Source organism: Drosophila ficusphila, unplaced genomic scaffold (assembly GCF_018152265.1).
Source record: "Drosophila ficusphila isolate 14025-0441.05 unplaced genomic scaffold, ASM1815226v1 contig_412, whole genome shotgun sequence".
Taxonomy (NCBI): domain Eukaryota; kingdom Metazoa; phylum Arthropoda; class Insecta; order Diptera; family Drosophilidae; genus Drosophila; species Drosophila ficusphila.
The window spans coordinates 6,309,328-6,334,768 of record NW_025064326.1 but is presented as its reverse complement, the minus strand read 5'-3'; the positions used below and the strand labels follow the sequence as shown (position 1 = coordinate 6,334,768).

Below are 25,441 nucleotides of genomic sequence, written 5' to 3'. Positions count from 1 at the left end.
GTTAATGTTTCTGCGGGCTTAAATGAAATTTATTGTGTGGTCCAAATGCCTCATTCTACCACTTTCCCACTATGCAAATGTATTATGCTTTGTTCAACATAAATTCACGCATACACTTATGTGCGCACCCACACTTTCGCACACTTACCGCACACACACACATACATGCCGCTTATTCAGCAAAGCAACAAAAGCTGCGCATTGGGCATTGTAAATCATAATCAAAACAATAGAACAAATGAAGCTAATGTGCCGCATGCAAAACAACAAACGGATGAATGAGTGGCAAAAAGAGAAGGACGGAGCGAACAGGATATATGATCCTGGTCGCGACAAACCATTAAAGGTGCAAATTAAACGCGAAATATCTGTTAAAGCGTTTAGCTTTGTTAACGAAGAGTTTATTGGTTTGGTGTTTTTTTTTAATCGATTGATACGTGCTTAAAAACATAAAAATATTTTATTAAAATCAGAATTTCTTTTGTAAGGTTTTATATTTTGTACGTATATTTATTCCACATTCAGCCAAACAATATAAAGTTTCAAAGTAAAATAAGTTTATTTAGGGTATCCAGCTGACAATTTTTATAGCATACTTTTCTGGGCGAGAAAAAAAATATTGCGAATGTCGAGTGACCGACGCATTGTGATTTACTGCCTGTGCGTGTGCAAATTTTATTCAATTAATTTCGCTCGTTCAAGAAAAAAATAATAATAAAATCGTTCACAACAATGGCGCGTAATTAGTGAGAATTGATTTATGCGACTGCCGGCGCATTGATATTACCGATTCGAATCTATAACAAAACGTGCTTAATGAAATGCAAACAGTGCACAAACGAAACTTGATTCAATTCTGCGATATTCAAAAATTATTATCTGCAACGCTGTGTGTAGCTGGTTGACATCGGGTCAGATCTGTTTTTTCCAAGCATTTGGTCCCCTTCAACCAGCTGTAGCCAGTGGTTGATGACAACGAAACCCGAGTGAACTGTGATAGATGGCAAACATAAATTATTATTTTTGTAAAAAACAAAGCAAACAATGGAGAAGATAAATTGACACACAGAGCATTTACTTAGCTATAAATTTAAGCGCAATTAATCCGCGAAAATATTAACAATGATTAAAATAAAATTCAATTTAATAATGTAGCTAAATAAAGTTTATTGCAAAGCTCTTACATTTATGGGATTAAATTGAGATTTTTATTTTCAACTTTTTGCAACCCCTGCACTTAAAGATCCTTGATTTTTATTTGCCAACGATTTTCTCCTTTTTAATGAAGCCCAACTATGCAAATTTTCTTGGTCAGAATCAAAAGCCAACGAAGAAAAGGTAAATGAGATGTAAAATAAAACTGTGTTTTACCAGTTCGACGTGATTGCTTAACTTATTTGTATCTACAAACTTAAGTTGTCTGTAAGTATAATAATTTAAAAAAACTAAATTCTTATTCGGGTTTTAAAAACAAAATATTGCATAAAATAATAACAATCTAAAATATTCGTAATTGCACATACTTTGAAATAGAATAAGCTTATTGTGCAAAACGTCTGAAATCAGAAATGCGGAATATTCTGTGTTAAAGTCGATTCAAAGGATTATCAGACAACAGATGAGATTTGCCAAAATTCACTTGACATTTTCAAGATAAATGGAGGAAATTTAGCTGAGCAAACAATTTGATGTATTTCAGGAAATCCGAATAGCTGATTTGGATGTCGAATGCATTAAGGCTAAGAGCATTAAGTATTTACTGTTTAAATATATTTGCATGCACACACAGTGATGGCCATTGTGAGTATAATATGCAAATATTTGATGAAATTTTGGCAATGGCAAATACAGGCGCTCAAGAAAATCAAACATTTTGCATTGTTCAATTGCGTTTCACTTGATCCCTGGTTCTTATCCACAGCTTCGATTTCGGGGGAACTTAATAAGCGCGGGTTATCAAACAAAATGAATTTAATTAATTTTATGGTCAAGTGGAGGGACCATTGAATGTCCATTCAATTAGTTAACAAGCTGCGTTGGCATTTGCACTACAATGAACTCGACTGCTTCGTCCGCAATCCATTCAGAAAATTTGGCAAATCAAGTGATATGTAAATAGCACGCTCTCTTCAAACAATCTGCAATTAATGAAATGTCTAAGGAGCGGATTAAGAATGTGAAGCACTAAATTATTGGAGAAAATTTGTGAAGATTAAACATGAATTTTTTCATTCCATCAGAAAAGCTATTCTATCCATTTTATGATGCTGCTTTACATTTATAAATTTTGTATATCTATTCAAATATAATCAATGTATGTTAAATTATGAAGGAGACGACGGCTTTATAAATGAGATAAAGTCAAAAGAAACCGCTTCGCTGTGAAAACTTGATCAAAGACAACGTTCAGCCGGCACGTCCATAAATTATTCAATTATGCGCAGCCCGAAACGAATCGAATCGAATCGAATCGAATCGAGCTGAACTCAACTCAACTGAATTGAAAGTTCAAATTGCATTGAATTTCAAAATGGTCAGCGTTTAATGAAGGCCCAACGAAATGGAGCAGAAGCGAAAAATAAAATATAAAAGTCAAGCTGCTCCCTCGCACTTTTTGTGGGCAAGTGAAATTCAATTTAATGTAGATTTACATGCAGTCGTCGAGTTCGAAGCCGTTTTTCTTTATTTCCCTTCGTATTTTTCAATGAGAACGCTTGACAAATCACCGCTTCGATGGGTGGAAGTGGGTGGGCAGTGGGTGAAAGTGGGTGGCAGTGGGTTGATTGGGAGTTGCCTGCGGCCGTGTCATGAAATGAAATCGACATGAAACCAACGTGACCAACGTCATTAATTATCGCCGGCAACGCCGTGCACTGCTAATTACGACATGGCCAGCACCCGGAATTCCAGCCTCCTTCCTCCTCGGGACCTGAGCCCCAATTCACGGTGATTTTGGGGAAAGGGACCATCCGGAATCGGTGGCAACATGATGGCGCACTCTCTGCATTTAAACCGCGAATAAAAAGAGTGTGCGGCCCACCGCAAACTTATATGATGGCGGAAATGTGCAACTCTGGTTCGTTTCAGAAAAAAGTATTAACTTGAAACGAGATATACACACCATGTTTCTGTATTTTTGGTTAAGTAATTTAAAGACAATAGAATTTGAACTTATTTCTGGATAGATAAACAGCAAAGTTAAGAATACAAAAGAAGATAAATATGAAAAAATACTGTTTAATAGATAAATAATATTTTTCTCTCATTCAAGTAATCTTTGTCATATATAAGTAACCTCCAACCAAGTCAAACCAACTTCGTATCTCGAAAAAATAAATTTATTATCTCCCTGACAAACATACAACACAAATCCATCACAAATCCAGCCACATTTGTAAAGGCCAAGAAAGTTGTTGGCTGCATTTTCTACCCAATTCATTTGACATTGCATTGTGTACCATTTTGTGTAGGAAAATCCTTGGCGAACCGTCGACCAAGTGAATTTTGACGAAGTGCTGAGGAATCCAATGAAGCGCCAAGGATAATGAAAGGAGCTCGAGGAGCGAGATGAAGAGCTGCTGACCGCACCATTCATTTTGTCATTTTGCAAACAAGTCGCTGTAAAAGATAAGTCGCGTCAAGTACGAAACTTAAGCCACTGAAGCGTAAGATACACACAACAGCAACAGGACAAGGATGCCAAGGAGCTGTGGCAGATGACTGGAGGAGTAAGAGGATTTGTAAAAGGAAGGACTAAAGGAACAGCGGCCAGCAGTACCAGTAAGGACTCAAAGTAACATTTTTGCGATTGTAAAATATTCGCAAGCAGTTGAAGAACCAAAAGTAAAGGATTTTGTTTTTGAATATTTAAATATTTAAGAAAATGTTTTAATACATAGTATTGCATCATAGACACCATAACGTAAACATTAATTTAAATCTAATATACTGATTTAAAGTAAAATTTAAATTTACAGCTGAAAGCATAAATAGCTTTTTTCTGATAAGGATGAACGGAAAGAGTTCGAAGAACTGCAACAGCTGCAAGTGGAAATTTGACTTACATTGCAACTGGGACTGGCACTTGCACATCGGGATTCAATGAGGCCAAGCGACCGCAATGGTGGCTAAAAGGACGAAGGACGAGGGAAAAAAGGACAAGCGCGAGTTGTTTCGCTACAAAACTTCCGAGAAGATGAATGGCTGGTGGTGCAGGGCACAAGAAATGGGAGGAAGTAGTGTCTGCGGTGGATTATTTTCGGGGTGCGGATGGTTCTGCGGTTATGTCAATATGACGACAATAGGATTTGCCACGATAAGCTTCTCTGTGGTCCTTGATTTCCTCGAACCAGTTGGCCGACGGGGATTTTCCAGATGCTCCGACGTCTGAAGAGTTCGCTGATAAATGAAATTCCCAAAATAAATTCATTGAAGTGGGCTTTACGCACCCCCCCTTTTCTCCCCTTTTCCCGCCTGTTCATTTTTCCCCCTTTTCGGATTCTCGACGTCAGCAGTTCATAAATATTTTCCCTCATTTTGCCGAGTATTATTTTATGCCCACTTGTCAAAGCAAAGTGGAACACAATCCACAAAATCCATACTAAAGACCATTTGCCGCCGACTGTTTAAGGTTTAAGATATACGTATAATAATTCAACTTCATTCACTGATAATTTCATAATGTTTTAAGTGCCATTACGGTTAACCAAATAACTCAACTTAAAGAAAGTCCAATCTCATTAACCAAGTGTATTTAAATTAATTGGAATTTTTTCTTGGCTGAAAAACTGCGATTCATAACTAAAAAGCTGATAAAAAAAAATTAAAACAAAAACTAATATTGTGAGAAACTCTATTATTATATATCTGTGCCAATATTTTTGTAAATACCAAGATTTGTTTCCAATTACCAAACATAATTGGGTTTGAACTACCATTATATAGATCCCCATTTACAGTTATGAACCACACCTGCCTATCTGGCCCATTAAAATGGATGCACGTGGTGGACGCTCTCAGCCATGCAATTATCGTTGTTTTGTCACGTGCAACATTCGCATTAATTGAAGTGCCACATGAAATATTTTCCATTTAATGGTGAGTATTTTAAATAATTTTAAATGAAGCGAACTCGCTCGTTCCGGAGAGCCATTAAAGATATAATAAGTGGGTGTAATTTATGACTGCAGTTTTTAAAACCGCAAAATAGGCGAAAAAAATATGGAGATTTTTCGCATTTAAAGGTATGCCAGTTTATTGTGAAACGGATACGTTTATTTTTCTCTCGTTTTTTTTTTGCGCAAATCTGGGGCATATAACTCATTCAAAGGACTTTGAAGCCCGAAATCTCAGCAGGTGGAAGCCTGAGGATTTGCGGGGGCCTCCTAATATGGCCATATATCTTCGGCTGACATAACTTTTTATGCCCCAAAAAGGACGAAAAGGACGTGGCGTGAGATGAGTGTCAGTCCCTGTCGCTGGCGTCGTCCTTGCGGGGGGCGACCTGTAAAAAGGGGCGCCGGAAATACGCTTCACGTTTTACTGAATTTGAAAATTTGAAAATTATTCATGAGCATGTGGAAATTAAATTCAGGTCCACACAAAAGAGATTTATTTGCCCGCCTAGTGCCGTCTCCCTTACACCCCTCCCTCATCTATCACTCCATCTCTTTCGCTCTATGCAATGAAATGAAATGAAAAGGCAGCTGAACAGGACCAAGCGGCTATTTATTTGCCTTGAGCGCCATCTCCTTCATCACCGTCTTTAGCTCCCTTTTCATCTCCATCTCCATCTATTGCCTTCAATTTTTTGTCTTGCTCTTTTTAGTAGTTTTTACCCATACCCTTTATTAGGGTAGTTGGGATCACCACATCACATAATCATTCATTATTAATGAATAAATATATGGCACAGAATTTATTACCTTCTAGATTAAAATTGTACTTAAGAAGCTTAATAAAAATAGTTGAGAAATCCTTTTACTCTCGTTTTATCCTTTCCCAATCGTTATGATAACCCCAATAAATAAATTCCCTTTGCAAGTGTATCAAAAGTTTCACCTCCTCCAGTTTTCCGCTCTTTTTCTGATGTCCGACTTATCGCAAGTTTTCCATTATAAAATTAGGTCAGCTGCAAAAATAACTCAACTCAACTATTTTACCAGTCACTCTTTTTATACACGTACATATATATGTATATGGGTGATTCCATATCAGATTTACAGTCGATATTGAGAAATTCGATGAGATATTTTTTCTTGCTCTTTATCGAAAATAAATCGACACGTATTTTTTTATGGCTCAGAAAATTTTTTGACAAAGTTATGATTTTTGAACTTTTGATGAACTTCCCTTTTTTGATGACAGTCGCGTTTTCCAGCCCGAATAACTCGAAAACCGTACGTCGCAGGAAAAAATATATAGGAAGTAAAATTTCATCCTTCCTTCTTCTTTGCAAAACTTTCGTGAAAAAATTTTTTTAAACAATTTTCACCACAAAAAGTTCAAATGTTAATAACAAATTATTTTTCTCCAACTTGGACCATTTTGATTTTTTTTTTTTCACAGTAAATCCTTCACATTCTTCTGATGAACATACTAAAGTTTCAGAATGGTATCAAAATTAGTTTTTGAGTTACAGAATTTTAAAGATTATCATGCACGGTCCGCGCGCTCGGTCTCAGGGCGTGCGCCGACCAACGACTCTAACGAGCGTCAATTCGCTTCGCGCGCATAGTAAGGGTCAATAAAATGAATTTTTAATTCTATTTAATTCTGTAACTCAAAAACTAATTTTGATACCATTCTGAAACTTTAGTATGTTCATCAGAAGAATGTGAAGGATTACTGTGAAAAAAAAATCAAAATGGTCCAAGTTGGAGAAAAATTAATTTGTTATAAACATTTGAACTTTTTGTGGTGAAAAATTGTTTAAAAAAATTTTTCACGAAAGTTTTGCAAAGAAGAAGGAAGGATGAAATTTTACTTCCTATATATTTTTTCCTGCGACGTACGGTTTCGAGTTATTCGGGCTGGAAAACGCGACTGTCATCAAAAAAGGGCAGTTCATCAAAAGTTCAAAAATCATAACTTTGTCAAAAAAATTTTCTGAGCCATATAAAAATACGTGTCGATTTATTTTCGATAAAGAGCAAGAAAAAAATATCTCATCGAATTTCTCAATATCGACTGTAAATCTGATATGGAATCACCCATATATATTTTCTGAGCTGCGGTCGCCGGACAAATATTTAGTCGGCGGAGCGTTGAAGGTGGATGGGCGGAATGGGCAGAATGGGCGGGTCCGGAAAATGGAAAAAATGCTAATTTGTCAGTTTTACGCTGACATTGGTCCGGATCCGAAGGCAGGGACTTGATTCAGTGCCCCAGGAAGACGGCATCCTCCCATGGCCATGGCCATCCGAGGACCAGCCCATCCGATCCCATCTGATGTTGGTTTCGTTTGGTCTGTTGTCATAAAAATTGTTTCCATTACATTATGCTGATTTCGTGCATTTATTCAGGCCGACTGCCGACTGCCGCTTGGCCCTTGGATATCTGCTGCTTTGTGGCAACTTAATTTCCATTTTTTTTGCTGTTTGTCCCGCTTGCTGTCCTCCTTTTTTCCACTACGATTTCCACTAGTGTGTATTTGACCAAAAAGCAATTTCTATTTTCTTCATATCGCACAGAAAAGTTGAATTTGTTGTGCTGCAGATAGCGAAGGCAGCAGAAAAAAGAGGCACTGGTCAAACAACATAACTACTTTTTTTAAGCTTTTCATATTTTTCGATTGCCAGGGAAGAGAAGATGAACAATGGTAGTTTATCCTGCTTTTCGATAATGGAGTTGATTTTCTAGGTATAGTTAGTTTGGCTGTCTAAGCAGATGTTTTGATTGGCGTGGCGAATTTTTTTTTGGGTCAATTTCCAAAGTTGATAGGAAGGAAAGAAGGTTGGCTTGCTAACACACAAAAAGTATATGTAATTTAGATAGCCAACAGGGAAAACAAATTGGGAACAAGATAAGTAAATGTATAATTGCAGGTAATAAAAATGTTTGAATGTAAAAAGAGAAAACCATTCGCCAACTGAATTTTATTTAAGAAAATTCAGGACACCTCATTGAACCCCTGACTTCAAAAAAATAAAAAAAATAGCCGAAGCGAATCGCATCGAACTCATCAAACCGCCAGTCAAATTACCAATGCCAACAACAAACAACAACACCAACAACATCCACGCGGACAACTAACAAACCGAACAACGTGCAACATGCAACACCACCAACAAGAAGAAGAACCTTCAGGATAGCGAAAAAAGGAAGGGAAAAAAGCTGGGGAGCTGGCAAAAAAAAAATGTCACTTTACGCTGATTGCATCAATTGAAGCTCCACTGTGGCGCACGTCCATTCATCATCCGGTTGCTTCATCAACATGATGACATGACAGCGGCGGTTGAAACGACCCACCGATACTTGTACCTCTGTACCCCATGCACCACCCACTGAACCACCGAAGGAGCCACCCCCTGGAACACCACCCACTCCTGCCCCCCTTAGAACTCCCCAATCTACGCATGGCCAAGCTAAACGAAGGTTTCCAACTAAAAAAGCAAAGGGAAAATGAAGAAACAACAAAAAAAAAGGGTTCTTTAAAAAGGAAACTTATTTAATACCCTCCAAAAAATGGATAAAACCATAAACTTACTATAAATTTTTTTGAATTTGTATTATAATTTAATATTATACTTATTTACTATAACTTTATATATAAAGTAGTAACTGTTCATCCAATAAAAACTCCACATAATGTCCTGTAAATTTCATAAAAACAAAATCAAGTATTATATCTCCTTATTTTGTTCACAAAACTTAAAATATATTACCACAACTCTTTTCTAGAGTATGAAACGAAAATGAAGAAACAAAAATGAGTGAGGAGTGAAAAGTTTGCAACTTTATTTCGTGTTTTTGGTTGACAGGGACGGGCTTCTTGGACGGGGGTCGGCACACAAAGAAAATAACGGATTCTTGCGCAAACAGAGGACTAAACGAATTTCGAAAATAGAATTACAACTTTTTGTGCGCAGGACGCAGACGAAGGAGAGGACACTGTACACAGGATGTCTAGAGCAAATTTGTCCGTTCGCTTGTTTCCCCGAAAAGGAATTGGCGCTTCTGTTTCTCAAATTAGTGCAACGAAATGAATGGCGGTGCCAGCAATAACAATAGCAGCCAGGGATACTCTTACCACTGCGATCTCTAGTAGGATAAACACGGAAAGTTTTTAAGTTTTATTGGTTAATCTACGAAACTCAACATCATTTGTTTGTAAGAGTATCTGAGTTAATAAGTTATGTTTTAACTAAACACCCTTTAAAAAATTAGAGTTTTTGGTGAATATTTAAGCTCTTTTAAAGGGTATGTTGTTAAAGGAAAATTAGAGCTGAGGTTCGAGCACGTTTGGGCGTATCTTTACCCCCATTTCTTCCCATTTATGTGACCCTGACTATTTCAGGTATTTTTGCAGGGAGTAAGCTAAAATCTCAAAGCTTCACATGACCAGGACTTTTCGTGGCTAATTCCTTTATTACGATTCGTTAGAGCCAACTTTGATGCAGGCTTTTGGGGTAAGGCAACAACGACGCCAATTGGCCAAAAGTAATCAGGCAAAGGAAAATGAATCTTTCAGTAGGGTTTACATAGACCCCCTGAGCACCTTTTTAGCCCATTTTAACCCGCCCCCATTCTCGATTATCCCCATTCTAAAGGGAGTCAAAAAGTTGAGCAGCTTAATTGCTTTCATTTGGCTTTGCACTCGATGCATCAATATGACGTTGATTTTTAATACGGCCAGAGGAGAAATCAGATAGTGAGTTGGAAATGGAGAGAAAGAGGAGCGCTGCTCGGTTGGCTACGAAGAAATTTTCCAGTGCACTTCACTTGGCAAACAATGATGCAAGAAATTGATTTTCAACAAGCTCAAGCTCAAGTGCCCTTCACCCAAACCCCTCAAACACCACGTTTCCCACCCGAATTTCCCTCTTTTTACACCCCTTTTCCCGCTTTTCCCCCCGGTTTTCCCTACTTGAAGGCGGCGACGTCTGCCTTGATGATGAAACGTTGTCTAAGACAATTGCTTTTTGGCCAAAGTGCAAGAAATAGATAAAATTAGTGAGAGGCGTGGCTGCCTCGAAAGTGCTTCTTGACAATTGCAGAAAAGGAAAAAGGACTTTCCCTTGAGTGGTGGAAATGCAATCCTCAAGCAGCTGCAATCTCGGCCAAATCCAAAAGGGCTCAAGTACGGTAAATCTATTTTCTTCCCTCAATTTCCCCATTTGTTTTGTTTAATTCGTGTATGATATACGTGTTGGTCACACACTTATATATTTAAGATTGTTCTTTTGTTTTTGAATTTCCATATAGTTTTCCTATTTTCTTTGGCTGAAGTGCATTTGCATAATGCGCAATAATATATAGCTCTCTCTCTGGTGTTTTTCTTCCATTTACCTGGCTGCAAGATCTGCATGACCTGTATGTTAATTAAAAATTATTGTAATTTTTTAACGCGTAATTATGCTCAAGCACTCGACCACTGGCCGGGAATTTTATTTATTGAAAGCACTTTTCCCATGCACACGCTCGCGAAAATTTCATTAACACAATGGCCCGCCCACAGTAGCATTCATAAACAACGATATATGAGCTGGATGCAGGGGAAAATGCACACGAGGTGCCACCAACAGAAGCACGGAGATATGCTCTCTCCGCAAATAAATGGCGCCATTAATTATTGTTTTAATAGTTATATTTAATAAATTTTCATTTTCTTTGCCATTCTTCTTAATATTTCAGATGGAACATTTTTAAAATAACCAAAATAGCTTATCTTGATATAAAATAAACTAAGCCCGGTGCATAAAATAATATTAAAGATTATATTTTAAATATACAAATAACCACACAAATTTGAGTACAATAACATCACATTAAATCACTGAAATACCAAATTGAAATGTTTTCCTTCTGCTTTGCATTGTTACTGAAAATTTCTGGCCATGTTCGAAGAGGCTTAAAACCATATGGTCGCCTCATTATTTTGTCAACGAAGGCATCATCGATGGCTTAGTTCTCCCAAAACAAAAAAGCCTGCGAGGTAACAAAGAGCGGCGTGCACACACACTCGTCCATTTTATCAGGTTTTCCCTGCACATATATGGTACATGAACATACACACACACACACGCACACATGGCAACCACTCGGAGGAATTGTCATTATACAATGCTACCGTGAATAATAGGCTGACCCAGTTGAGGTGCATTAACCAAATGAACCGCATCGCAAGCCAAAACAATAACACATACGCCCATCTTAACACTGACAAAAGCCTCCCACACACACACACATTTACCGTATCTCCTGTGGGCAGCCCATGCGGCGTATGCGTAATGTGAGAATGTAAGAACTTTAACATTTCAAAAACTGCATGGGCGGAGAGAAATAGAGATGTGAAAAGAGCTCAGGGAAAACAGAAATCGTAGGATGCAGAGTATCATAATTTAATTTTAGTGCTGAACTAAATAAATTAAAACTTTTCCCAATCGGTTGGTAGACGTAAGCAAACTAGACTTTGGCCAATTTCCAAAGCTTGGGTTGCTTACTTTCAGAAATGTTACTTTAAGCAAAAATAAAATGTATAGAAAAATGTTAAAAATTAACACTAATATCCATAAACGATCTGTCAGAGAATCGATTGCATTTTCAAATAGAATGTTGATGCATCTCAAAAGATCAACATTATATAACAGATTATATACTAATATTTTCAATTAAATGCAGGTTCATATTATACATAATTAATTTAGTGATAAGCTTTAATACTCCAAGAAATACTTTAGTTTTAAATTATAAAAGACTTAAAACTACTTACGGTTTAAGACTCAACTCGGCAGCATCTCAACACAATCTCGAAAGGTTTTGTTTAGCCAAATGGGTCGACGGGCGCAGATCCTTTCGCCCTTCCAATAGACGCAGTTGGCCTGCGTTTGCCAAGTGCATCGGAGATTAAGCTTGGCAGCCCTGGTGGAGCAGCAGCAGCAGAAGAGGATGAACAGGAATTGGGTGGAATGCTTCTGCATTGGATGTATACTGGACCAACTACAAAATACTCCCCAGTTAGCTGGCAGCCAAATAATGCGAAGCGAATGCGCCATACAATTTCTGTAATCGGTTTAGGAGTTTTACACAGAGGAAGAATTAGCTTGTTACCTTTTTTAAAAATATATACATATATTTGATTTAAAAAGTTTTCTTTTTATAGTAAAACCCTTGCCAAATATGTAATTTTCACATTTTACCATTTTACAAATTTACCTTTTTTTTAAATGGATTATTTCTTAGATATTTTTCAACATTTTTCCTGTGTGCTGTCCCGAAAATAGGGAAAATGAGACCAATTAGGTGCTGGCGCCCTCCTCTAATTGGAAAATTAATAAGCAAAGCCCAAATGGGTGTCCTGCCCCGTTCCACTTGCACAAATCCCATCTCATTCAATTGTCGATCAGCTTTGCTGATTGAAAGCAAGCTGCATCTGCAGCTCAAAATCAAGCTCAAACTCCAATGCAGTTTCTTCTCTCAGGCTGGCGAAAATTGCTCGTTTGCACATGAGCTCAGCTGAAAATTGCGACGCGAAACACGTAGAAATGCGGTGGTGGGCAGGACTCAACGGAAAGGGATTCGAGTCATGGCCAAATGATTGGCCATGTCAGACGGAGCTATCATGCATTTCCCCAACGTCCGTCGATGGTTGAGTTCTCCTTTATCGCTGGAACGATGGAATTTCAATTACACGCGAAGGATTCTAGATGTGCCACAAACCAAAATTGGGAAATATTTCATCATCATTTTCGTAGGTTATTGAGTAACACCGCTATTGACCGTCAACTTAAGTGGTTAGGAACACATGAGTAAAATTCAAGGAGAACTACAAATTGCTTAACATTTTAAAGGTATGTTTACAACTTTTATTCAATTGCCGCTGCGTTTTGAGCACACAATCAAAAAAGAATCAATTAAACCAACCCAAAAATAAATTCATAAATCCTTAAACATAGTTGTTTTCAACTAAATACATAAATAAGTGAGAAAAAGAGCCATAAATACTAAGTGAAACCAAAAAAACGAGAATAGTAAGGGAAAACTAATGGCAGTGACAATGCGCCGCAATTACGAAAATAGTTGAAAACTGAGCGAGCGACAACGGAAAAAACAGGAACATAACCAACCGAGAATACCGGTTAAAGTATAGTAAATATTTTCCACCAAACAGGAAAAAAAGGAACAGCTATATATACATGTGTATGTAGGTAGATGTGTGTGTATTTTAAAAGCGCTGTGGCATCGTTAATATTTTTCCTGCCAACTGTCAGACAACAAAACCCACAACAACAGCGACAAGTTGGCTAACACGCATACGCCGCGTACGCCAGGGCAAGGGGGCCAAAATGCAGAGATGCAGGGGGCGTGGCACTCGGGATTGGCAATGGGAACAGCAATTTTTTGGTCCATGAACATGCGGCAAAAATTAGTAGCGAAGCGAACCAAACACAAAACACACAACTGGCAACGGAAATTGTTCGAATGGCAAAGAAAAAAATCGACGCAGCAATAGCAAAAACTAAAAATAAAATGGTGAAGCTCTTCAATCAAGAAAATGGCACTAAAATTAAGCAGTCTCTTTAAAAATGTTATATTCTTCGGATGATTATTGGAGCAAATAAAAATAAGAAAGCAAATGAGTAACAAAATTTTACAAACTAACAATTTTACAAATGTTATAAATTTAAAGCAACATCATCTATAAATGAATAAAATGTTTGAGTATTTAAAGTAATAAACCTATGGAATTAAATAATTTCCAAAAATTAACTTTAAAAGTTAAATGTTAACCATCAAAGATAGAGTAATTATTAGTATATGAAGTACGTAGCCGAAAAAACCTCAGCCAAAACATCACCAATGGCGAATATAATATTACTGCAGGGACCACAGCAGATATTGAAAAACAACAAATGCCGAAAAGTTATCTAGTAAATGGCGCAACAACAACAATGATAATAATGTAAGCAGAAGCGCTGATAAAAATGGCCAAATGTTTTGTATGTTTAACATGCGAACGACCTGTCCGCTTGTTGTTGTTGTTTCTGCCAAAGCTGTTGTTGTTTTTATTGCTGCATTGAGGTTTCAGGATTGCATAAGTATCTCTCGCATATCACAACTATACAATTCAGATTTTGATAAAATATAAATACTTTGAAATTAAAAATAAATCTATCAATATATCTGTGTTTTTCTTTTGTTTTTGCTTAGCATATTCACCAATCTCAGTTATGGGAATAAAACCGAAACGAAATCAATGCAAATCGTTAAGGCAAATACATTCAACCCCTGTACCCACTCCTTCAAATTTCTGGACCCTTTTTTCAGGTCTAAAATCATCGGCAACCACAAGAAAATGTTCGACCTTTACCGCCTGATTATGAGTCCAACTTTTTCGTTTGGCTTATTGCAAAACTTTCCAATGGTGTTTCGTTTGCTTTGGCTTGGCTTTGCTTTTTGGCCTTTTGATTTTATTATTTTTCCATTTGCAGCAGATTGGCTTAGGCCCAGCCAAAATAACCCAGGAGAGTGCTCCACTCTCCGCCTGTTTCTGTTTAGCTGCAATCCCCGTGGGCAATTTGGGAACCATTTGTTCATCCTTTTTTCCACCTTTTCCTTCTAGTTGTTTTGGCTGGAAAAATGTCACAGAAATTGAAGTAGGACTTGTTTAACCCCAAAGTTGAATGTATGCCTCTATTTAAATTTAATGTGAAATAAATCATGTTTTTAAAATGCAAAGAAAATAATAATGGTATGAATTTCATTTATTTGTAAATTTCATTTCACAATTGATAACAAGTTACTAAAACTTTTTGAGAAAGCAATTCAACAAAAATATTTGTTTCACAGTTTTAACACAGCTTAGAACAATCCAAATATGCGTTTTACAATATTACAGATCAAATATAGATATTTGGGTTTTTTTTTCAGAAACCGACAAATATTTTCCATTTAAACATTCACTTTAGGAATTGTGTAAATATTTCATTTACAATTTTTATTGCGGAGAATGCCATTTGCTCAGGGTATATTTTTAATTACCGTAGTTGCATTGACCAAAAATGCCAAACGCAACAACAATTTCAACAGCAACTTTTTGCAAAGTAAACAACAAGCAAAAATAAAACAAAATTAAGGAGAAAGCCCCAAAAATAAAATGGGGGAAAACACGCAAATTGTTAAGCTGCTTGTAAGCCGCAATGCAAATGCGGCTTTAATCAATTAAAAAATTTTCCCCAGGCAAAAAGTTGCCATGTGTGTGTCCGTGTGTGTGTTTGTGTGTGTGTGTGAGTTTGGGTGGGTGTTGGCAAAAACAAAGCAATTCAAATACAAAATGGGGTTTGGGAATGAGCAACTTTTGCGGCCTGCATCCCCGTCTTGCCTTAACTGTCAAGGCTTTTGCCAAAAATTTCAACTTTCTGCCCCCGGCTCTCTTTTTTGTTGTTGTTCTTCTTCTAGTTGTTGTTGTTGTCTCTGCGGTCCTTTGGCTTGACTTGACTTTTGGTTTTTCCCTGAGCTTTGCTGAATCCTTCGCTGGCTTTGTTTGTCCCTGCCTAATGTTGCTCATCATCGCATTGTTGTTGTTGTTGTTGCTGCTGCTGCTGCTGCGCTGAGTCTTATTTATGCGACATTGTTGCCGTTGCGTTGCTGTTTGTTGCCACCGCTATATGCAAAGATAATAAGATAAATGTTCTCCAAGGACTGGCCGACAACGTCGTTGCTTATGCGAGCAGGACATTTGCACAAATGTTTTGTGATAATAAATATTACTCAGTGCCCCATCACCGGGACTGCTCCTCAGTTCTTCGTTCTCCGTTCCCCGTTCTCTGTTCGCAATCCCTCGTCTTTCGTCCTTTGGTCCTTTGGTCCTGGGTCGTGGGGCCAATGTTTAGGGACTGGCTTGCGGTTGTTCAGAAAACGGCAACAAAAGAGCTGCGAGCTTGCGGGGGAATAGCTGATATTTCGAAAAATGTTGCATTTATTTTCGTATCTCGTCTGCGGTGCGGTCACGGATCCTGCTCATATTTTATAAATGCCCTTCATTCGGTAATTGAAATTTACTCACAAATTATATGTGGCAGCTTTGGCCTTGTCTAATTTAAACAAGACACCGAATTCGCCACGAAAAATGTAAGCAAAAATATAAGCGAAATTAAGTCGTGAACTTATATAACACATTAAATTAAGTTTCATTTTGATTTCAGAGTATAATATTTAATAAATTCCTTTTTGTTTTATTTTACAACTTCTTCTCATTCATGCAACTACTTTCGTCAAAATTTTTTTCTTTTTTACCACAGCACCACTCCAGCCTAATCTAACTAAACTTTTAACTTATCATTTTGTAGTTTGCAACAATTTGTGTTTTAGTTTGAGAGAAGGAAATCAAATTAAACAGACATTTTTGCTGAGCAGGAGCAAAGGGAGGGGGTCTACGTGAAACTTATTTTCTAATGAATTTATAAAAATGTTTCGGAACATTTGGGAGCACTTCGTTGGGGCCATAGAAGCGAGAAATAAATTTGCATAATTGACATGGGCCGAGCTTTTGGTCAAACTGCAGAGCAAAATTATATTTACATGAGCTTGATTTAACATATTTTAAGTAGAAAGGAAACTTAAAGTGAAGATTATCAAGCGTAGGACTTTTTTTAATCCGTTTAAATTAACAAATTGTGTAAGCCGAATGTATTTTTTAGAGCCAAGAAACAATAAAAAAAAAAACACAATAAAAAAAAGACATTTCGTATTGAAGTTGAATAATTTTTTTTTTTTAAATTAATGCTGAATATGTTGTTTTAGGCCTGTTTTACAGGTCATATACAAACCGAAATTGATTAACAAAATGAAGTAGAGTGAAAGGATCATAAAATGAAATTCGCCAACATAAACAGGAGGAAATAAGTGGGCCGAAATGGGTCATAAAACCAATTGGTCAACCCCCCGTTCCAGCTGCCAATGGAGTGCAAAATACACCCGAAAGACAGGCGGCTGGATGAAAAATTTATGCCTCACGTGATGGTCGCCAACCGGAGACAGAAAACACAAACCAACTGCGAAAGGGAAATGAAAAACCGTAATCATTTAAATGAAACTCAGAGGAGGAAAAGCCCCGGCAAGGAACCTCTGATTATCTGAGGAACTGAGGAAGTGGCTGTGGCCGTGTCAGTGGCACCATCAGTTTAACTCGGACAATGAAACCAAGCGAGTGAAAAATTACAATTGTCACAACAGCAAATCGGTTTTTCATTGCCCCTCGTCGCGCGAGACTTTTCACGGCGCATTGAAGTTGATATGAAAATAATTGCATGAAAATTCGCGCCAACGGGAGATCTATATCTCAACGTTGTCCACCTCCTCTCCCTCTCCCTCTCCCTCTGTCACTTGGAAAATCATTAATCTTTGGCGAGATCTTGGCGCATTACGTATACGACGCGTTGGCCACCGTCGAGTTTAATGAGTTAATTTTCAATTCCATTGGCACGGCAAACGGGGCGAAAAGGGGGAATATGCAAATTTTACACCGCCTGGCATCTTGCAGTCCATCTTTCTCTCTCTTTCCAACCACCCAATCCACCCCATTCATTAGCCATTAGAGCACCATTATGCGTTGCATGTTTAATTATGAACCCTTTTGGGTGGGGCAAAAAAGACAGGAAAATGCCGACAGAAGTTGAGGAATTCCATTAGATAACAGCTCTGATGACTTTCAAGTGGCTCACAGGCATTTATGCTCTGGTTTGCCTTCGATTGCCTCATCGAGTATTGATTGCTGGATATTGATGGTGATTGCATCCGTCCAGTGGATCCATTAACGATGCCATTGTAGGCGAGATATCAGAACGGACTTGGTCCGGCTAAGTTTTTAATGCCATTTAATTCCTATGTGTGTGCTTTGATATTTAAATAATCATTTTTTTTATTTAAAGACAAAAAAATCAGCTTATTTTGACTTAAGGAATTTCTTTATATTCTGAACCTTCTGAAAAAAATGTTATTCGATAAAATCTATTATTTAAGTTAAGTCCCATCGACATTTCAGCGGCTCTTAAGCTTCGAACCCAGCATCCAAGTAATTAAAAAATATACGCAAATTACTCGAAACAATGGAAACAACAACGGCAATGGCAATCATAATGATTGCACGAACGTAATGCAATTTAATGGCCAACAAACAGGGGACAGAAGTAAAGGGGCGGGGCGGGCGGGGGAAGGGGGCGTGACCACACTCGGACATCGGCCTCGAGATGAAACAGAAACAGCCAGCAGAGTTTGAAGTGTTGCAGATATTGGTCAAAAGTGCTGCCGCCGGATTTCGACAGATACACCTCAACAAAAAAGTACCCTTTCGACAAAAAATATTTTTAAGGAAAACAAAATTACATAATTTACAAAATTCTAAGCGGTATATTTAACAAAAATTCCAAACCAAGCAATAATTTACCATACTTTCAAATTAGGAAAAGCAGTTAAGTTTATTTTTAATGTTCTTTATTCACTTCTACATATTATTAGGTCTTATTTCTGGTAGGTATGCGTACACATGGAGACCATAAATATTTTAAGTGTCGAGGTAGAAGGGACACCGAAGTGGACGACAAAAGCCACACGAGAGATAAACGCCCACATGAGCAGTTATCACGCAGGACACAAAAGAGGTGGTCGCAGGGGGGAGGGGGAGGTGGGTGGTGGGGCTGATGAACTGACGGACGGACGGCGACAAAGTGCGTTCACATAATAATAATGGAAATAATTTAACTTATTGGATTTTAATGGGATTACACATGCGCAACATGGCCAGTGCGGGTATTAAAAGTTGGTCAACTTCTGTAATGGCCCTTGGCCAACTCTCTGGCCCAGCGGAAACGCCAGCCGACCAGCGATGATAACGGTAATGATAATGATGATGCTGATGGCCTCCGGTTTTGGGGGGAGGGGGACGGGAGCGAAAGGAAGAGGAGTGGCAGCTTGGGGCGGGACCACTGAGCGGTCCATTTGATGCTGATTGCTTTGATTGGATCTCGACTGGCTGACTTATCGATTATTTCGACTGCAGTGTGCATTTAAATAATAAATATATTTACGTATTTACGTTCAAAAAACAAAAAAATGTATATAAGATAAAGCAAGAATATTTTTTATGAAATGAAAAACTAAGCTTTACCCTTCTCTCGAAAATATTAAATACTAATGGATTAAGTAAGGCAGGCTTAAAAAGGGTTTAACTATTTACTAAGAGAGGTGTGTTTATGTACCCCAATCAAAAATGAAAATTATCTGCTTACTATATAACCCTTTAAAATTGTTCCCTTTTAAAACTGCATAAATACCGCTGGCTAGGAATGTTTTTGGCATTGCTATTTTCATTTAAAAGCCCCATTGCTCCGGCGTCTGATGTCTGGATGTCTGACCTACTGCCGGCGGGCCTAACTTTAAATGATGTAGTTACATTTACGGTTACAAGTTGGCTGAGCCCAAAAAAAGTTCTCAGTCAGCCAGTCGTCATTTCCATTTCAGGAGAAGCAACAACAACCACCACATGGACCACAACTAACCAACCACATCATTTCCAGGCGCAAACTGCCGGCAGTGAGTTTTCCCGAGTATTCGTCTCCATTTCCATGTCTGAGTGTTATTGCTGCAGACGACTTTGATATGAATACTATTATTTACAGATTTCCATTATTGCTATCTTTATCTCATTTTAACCGGAGATTTTGGGAGAAAAGAAATTCACCAAGAATAATGAAGAAAGCTAGCTTCTGCGATCCGAAGTATATAGTCGTATACCTTTGCTTTCAACAAAAATCTTTTGGTAGCTAGATTTTTCCTATTGTTTATTTCGATCCTTATTACGTCAACGAAAAGTATTTCTCTATATATGACAACTTTCTATAAATTTTCTCACTTTTTTTTAATTAAATTTTTTAAGGATATTTTTTTATATCTATTGTTTTAACGAATTTGCTTAGTGTCGAGCGAAATTCATAAATCGAAGAAAACTTAAAAGCTGGAGAAACGCCACCTTCTATGTTACCTTTAAAAATAACTCTTTATAAAGAATTTTTTCGCTCTAATTGGCTTTGTAAATTGCTTAAAGCTTCCCTAATTCTTTCGGTACACTCTATACTTCGGCTCAATTTTAAAAAGCAGTTATTTGTACTCTGGCAGTGGCAGTTTTCAAATTTATTTAGCAAGATGAAGATCTTAATAATATTGATATTGGCAAGCCTAGGTTACGGTAAGTACATAAGCTTTATATTTATATTTGAATAACATTGACAAAAATATTCCAGTTGTAGGCTGGACAGTAAAAAGAGCCATGCTTGAACAACAAATACAGGATAAAAAAATCAAAGAGGATGCTTAAAGCGAACAAAAACGACTTCAGGAAAAAAAAATTAAGGATAAAAAAAAGAAATGATGATTTATTAAAAGATATGAAGGACCGTCTTAATCGAAAAATAAGGAGTAACATAGACAGATATAAATACCAATCGCAGCCTGATCTCCGCAACTGGATATTCAAGCTAGAACGAGCTATTCTCAAATCAGACTATGCAGACAAAAGAGATATTTTAACGGAATTTGAAATTTTCATCCAACTACAAGAAAAGTTGAATATGCAACTAAGAGCGCTTATAATCGCTCGTGTCAATCTGATACAATTCAGTAGTGGGCACTCAAGTTGTGTGAAATTCTACCGAAAGCAAAAAAGAGCATTGGAGGCGGCATTAGAGCAGTCCAACGATTCAAAAGAGCGTGCCTACCAGGAAAACAGTATCGCATGTACAAAACCAAGGGAAGATAACACCTATAACTATGTTTACTAAATATGAAACAACTCAGCATTTTGGTTTATGGAACATGTAACAATATTAATTAAAGATTGTTCGCAATGAAGGCAAATAAATAGTCTTGTATTTACTTTTTAAATCATATGGGGATAAAATATTTTAATATGCTAGTCTCGCTAGTCTCTTACTTTCTTAACAAATCTGTAGTAACTAGATTTTTTCCTATTATTTATTTTGATCCTTATTACGTTACGTGTATGTCAAATAAATTAATAATAGTCCTGTTTTTAAGGAAATATTTTGTTATACATATCTGTTGTTTTACCGAATTCGCTTAATGTCAAGCGAATTGTATACATCAAAGCTATGAAGAACTTCAAAACTGGAGAAACCCCATCTTCAATGTTACCTTTTAAAATAACACTTCATAAAGAATTTATTTGCTCTAATTGGCTTCGCAACTTGCTTAAAGCTTGCCTAATTCTTTCGGTACACTCTATACTTTGGCTCAGTTTTAAAAAGCAGTTATTTGTACTCTGGCAGTGGCAGTTTTCAAATTTATTTAGCAAGATGAAGATCTTAATAATATTGATATTGGCAAGCCTAGGTTACGGTAAGTACATAAGCTTTATATTTATATTTGAATAACATTGAAAAAAATATTCCAGTTGTAGGCTGGACAGTAAAAAGAGCCATGCTTGAACAACAAATACAGGATAAAAAAATCAAAGAGGATGCTATTAGGGCCGAACAAAAACGGCTTGAGGAACAAAAAATTAAGGATAAAAAAAGAAAAGATGATGCTATTAGGGCCGAACAAAAACGACTTGAGGAACAAAAAATTAAGGATAAAAAAAGAAAAGATGATGCTATTAGAGCCGAACAAAAACGACTTGAGGAACAAAAATTAAGGATAAAAAAAGAAAAGATGATGCTATTAGAGCCGAACAAAAACGACTTGAGGAACAAAAAATTAAGGATAAAAAAAGAAATGATGATTTATTAAAAGATATGAAGGACCGTCTGAATCGAAAAATAAGGAGTAACATAGACAGATATAAATGCCAATCGCAGCCTGATCTCCGCACCTGGATATTCAAGCTAGAACTAGCTATTCTCAAATCAGACTATGAAAACAAAAGTGATAATTTATCGGAATTTGAAAGTTTCATCAAACAACGAGAAAATTTGAATATGCAACTAAGAGCGCTTATAAACGCTCGTGTCTCGCTGATACATCACAGTAGTGGGCACTCAAGTTGTGTGAAATTCTACCGAAAGCAAAAAGAGCATTGGAGGCGGCATTAGAGCAGTCCAACGATTCAAAACAGCGTGCCTACCAAGAAAACAGTAACGGATGTACAATACCAAGGGAAGATAGCACCTATGACTATGTTTACTAAACATGAAACAACTCAGCATTTTGGTTTATGGAACATGTAACAATATTAATTAAAGATTGTTCGCAATGAAGGCAAATAAATAGTCTTGTATTCACTTTTTAAGATATACGGGGATAAAATATTTTAATATGCTAGTCTCGCTAGTCTCTTACTTTCATAACAAATCTGTAGTAACTAGATTTTTTACTATTATTTATTTTGATCCTTATTACGTTAGGTGTATGTCAACTAAATTATTAATAGTCCGGTTTTTAAGGAAATATTTTGTTATACAGTCGAGTCCCGATAATTCGAAATGGCAAGGGGATCACTTTTTTACGAATTAGACGGGAATTCGATTTATCGAGATTTTTTCAAGGGATTTTTTCAAGGGAACAGAATTTTTTACGAATTATCGCGATTTTAGATTTAGCGGGGTACGAATTATTGGGATTCGACTGTATCTGTTGATTTACCGAATTCGCTTAATGTCAAGCGAATTGTATAAATCGAAGCTATGAAGAACTTCAAAACTGGAGAAACCCCATCTTCAATGTTACCTTTTAAAATAACACTTTATAAAGAATTTATTTGCTCTAATTGGCTTCGCAACTTGCTTAAAGCTTCCCTAATTCTTTTAGCATTTATTTGTGTCCCTGGTAGTGGCAGTTGTCATAATTATTTAGCAAGATGAAGATCTTAACAATATTCATATTGACAAGCCCGGGGTTACTGTCATAAGCTTTATTTTCAAAGTTTCACCAAACAACGAGAATATTGGGATATAAAACTAAGATCGCTTATAAGCGCTCGTGACATACTGATAAATCACGATACTAGGCACTCAAGTGGTGTGCAAATTTACCAAAAGCAGCGAAGAACACTGGAGGCGGCATTAAGGGAGTCCAACTATGCAAAAGAGCGTGCCTACCAGGAAAACGGTGACCTATGTTTAAAACCAAAAAGCGAAGAAGATAACACCTATGACTATCTATTCAAAATATGAATTCACTCAGGATTTTGATTTATGGAACACATAACAATATTTATTAAAGATTGTTCGAAATGAAGGCAAAATAATAAAAATAGCATGGTATATGCGGATAAAATATTTAAATTTGCTAGTCTCTCATTTCCAATCGTTTAGCTATACTTTTTTACTAACCGATTTACATATAAACATTTATACAAATGAAGCCAGTTCCAGTGAGCAATTTGATTTAGATTAGCTTTTGACTTCAACCTTTTAGCTCCGGGAGAAACAATTGAAAAGCCAACGCAAGCTAAATGGATAAATTGTGGAGGAGAATAAATACTTGGCCGCTGGAAACTCTAAGTAGTCTTTTCAATCGCATAAGCAATATCAAAATTCCTCTAAAGAGTTCCAAGGCAAGTGAAAAATGCCTTCAATATTATCGAAGGCAGAAAAAATCTCTAAAAAAAAAAGGCCTTTAAATATTCAAAACCAAGAAAACCAATTAATATTTTGCATAAATCAAAAAGGTACCAGTACCTGCCTTTGTTCATATTGATTATAATCAATCTTGTTCCCCACTCCCCCTATTCGCTAATGCTCCTGGCAATTTTTATTGCATCCCCATTTGGCTGACCGCATTTTAGCTTCATTTACAGTTATTTGCTCTTGCCCCACCTGCACACACTTTTACCGCCCAACGCTCACGGCCACGCCCCCCGCAGGCAAAACCGCAAATTCAATTTTGGTTTAGAGCCTACAAACATTTTGCAGCGTGTTTATGTCCGCTGCATTGTTTCGAGTAGTTTTCGCCCCTGGCCCGCTTTTAATGCAATTTATGGGAAGTGTTTGCCCCGGTTTCGGTTGCCATTGACCACAAAACGATCTTTTGTGATACGGCCAACGGACTGAGTGGGTTGAAATAGTGGTCGTGGTCTACAGTTGGATTTTCATTCAAGCATGACCGGTCGCAATCTAACGGCTCTTAGTGGCCAAGTCCACATGATAGTCATCGACCAAACTCAGATGAATTGGCATATTGCTTTTATGTGTCCATATTTCAACTTTCCATATCCTCAAATTTGCGCGCTTTAGTCCAGATTAAGAGCCAACTTTCTAATATTGTGCAAACGCATGTCTGTGCTTCAAGTTTAATTCCAGGTACGCTTAAGAAATTGCCAAATCATAGCGACTCCCACATTAAAAAAAAGGTTGGAGAAGGTATCGACTAGTACATCCAGAAAGATTTTGACAGCATTAAATTAACTTAAAAATGATCGAAAAAATTTGGAAGAATATTAATGTTTTATCTACTTTTTGTCGAATCGAACTAGGCGCGTGTCGTCGCCGACTTCCTCGAGGTCCTGGGAGTCGCGACGGAAGCGATATGTGCCCACATCCTGGTTGGCCGTCTCCGGCAGCTTCACCTTGATGCCCTTGTACTCTGTTTGGGCTTCCCTAACCTCTGGCACTCGTAGAGCCATCTCTGCCTTGTACTCATCATCATTGCCAATGTCCACGTCCTTGACGTTCTTCTGCACGGTGGGATCATCGTCTTCCTGATTCCAGCCATCGATCTCGATGGGCACAATGGGATTGCCGTCCACATCTAGAACAGAGCTGGGTGCTCCTTCAGGCAGAATCTCTACATTGTCTTTGGGAACCGAATCCTCCGCCGGTGGTGAATCAGCCAAATCCGTGCCTACGGTCTGAATTGCCTCCTGGAAATGGGGTATGTCCAGCGCCGGCAGCGAGTTCACGAAATTGCGATTGAACTCCATATCATTCTTGGCCATATCATTTATATTTATATCTATCACGGTCACTCCGTCGATGTTTCTCGGGCGATTAATAGTGAGGCACGTAAACCCGGTGGACATGTTGCAACGCGAGCTCAACCGGGAAACCAGAATCCGCTGTAGCGCCATCTTGTTCCTCAGCATCAACAAGTTTCGAAACATGTTTTCTGTCAATAAACTCTGGTTTGAAAATTAAAGACCTATCTCACCAAAAATTATAAATTGAAATTTGAAAAAATAGCTTTTTACAAACAAAAAATGGAAGGTCTTAACTTGCCGAAATTTTTGATACGACTGAAGTTCACCGCTTGGACGGACAAGCGACAGAGC

The 25,441-nt window shown here is 37.4% G+C and overlaps 2 protein-coding genes and 1 long non-coding RNA gene across 4 annotated transcripts; 2 read left to right on the top strand and 1 right to left on the bottom strand.

Annotated features, from left to right (window-relative positions):
- Nucleotides 1-20,320: 20,320 nt before the first annotated feature.
- On the top strand, nucleotides 20,321-20,505 carry LOC108089802. Its single transcript, XR_001771307.2, has 2 exons — nucleotides 20,321-20,401; nucleotides 20,457-20,505. It is a non-coding gene; the product is annotated as an uncharacterized LOC108089802 (long non-coding RNA).
- Nucleotides 20,506-21,490: 985 nt separating this feature from the next.
- On the top strand, nucleotides 21,491-22,440 carry LOC108089998 (synaptic vesicle membrane protein VAT-1 homolog). 2 transcript variants are annotated; one of them, XM_043207931.1, is made up of 2 exons: nucleotides 21,491-21,570; nucleotides 21,632-22,440. In XM_043207931.1, exons 1-2 carry the CDS (start codon nucleotides 21,528-21,530, stop codon nucleotides 21,961-21,963), a joined length of 375 nt encoding a protein of 124 aa, XP_043063866.1. In that variant the 5' UTR covers nucleotides 21,491-21,527; the 3' UTR covers nucleotides 21,964-22,440. The 2 variants fall into 2 exon arrangements, with proteins under 2 accessions (XP_043063866.1, XP_017043990.2); XM_017188501.2 differs by having other exon boundaries at nucleotides 21,496-21,570; nucleotides 21,626-22,440.
- A 1,992-nt stretch (nucleotides 22,441-24,432) lies between these two features.
- Nucleotides 24,433-25,420, bottom strand: LOC108089999. The gene has a single exon (XM_017188502.1). It carries the CDS (start codon nucleotides 25,271-25,273, stop codon nucleotides 24,623-24,625), a length of 651 nt encoding a protein of 216 aa, XP_017043991.1. The 5' UTR covers nucleotides 25,274-25,420; the 3' UTR covers nucleotides 24,433-24,622.
- Nucleotides 25,421-25,441: the final 21 nt, after the last annotated feature.

Excerpts from the sequence above, each read along its gene's own strand:
- LOC108089998 (XM_017188501.2), top strand. The coding sequence starts at position 21,528 with ATGAAGATCTTAATAATATTGATATTGGCAAGCCTAGGTTACG. Across the intron at positions 21,571-21,625 it reads ATTGGCAAGCCTAGGTTACG|TTGTAGGCTGGACAGTAAAA; the intron begins GTAAGTACATAA and ends AAAATATTCCAG.
- LOC108089999 (XM_017188502.1), bottom strand. The coding sequence starts at position 25,273 with ATGTTTCGAAACTTGTTGATGCTGAGGAACAAGATGGCGCTACAGCGG.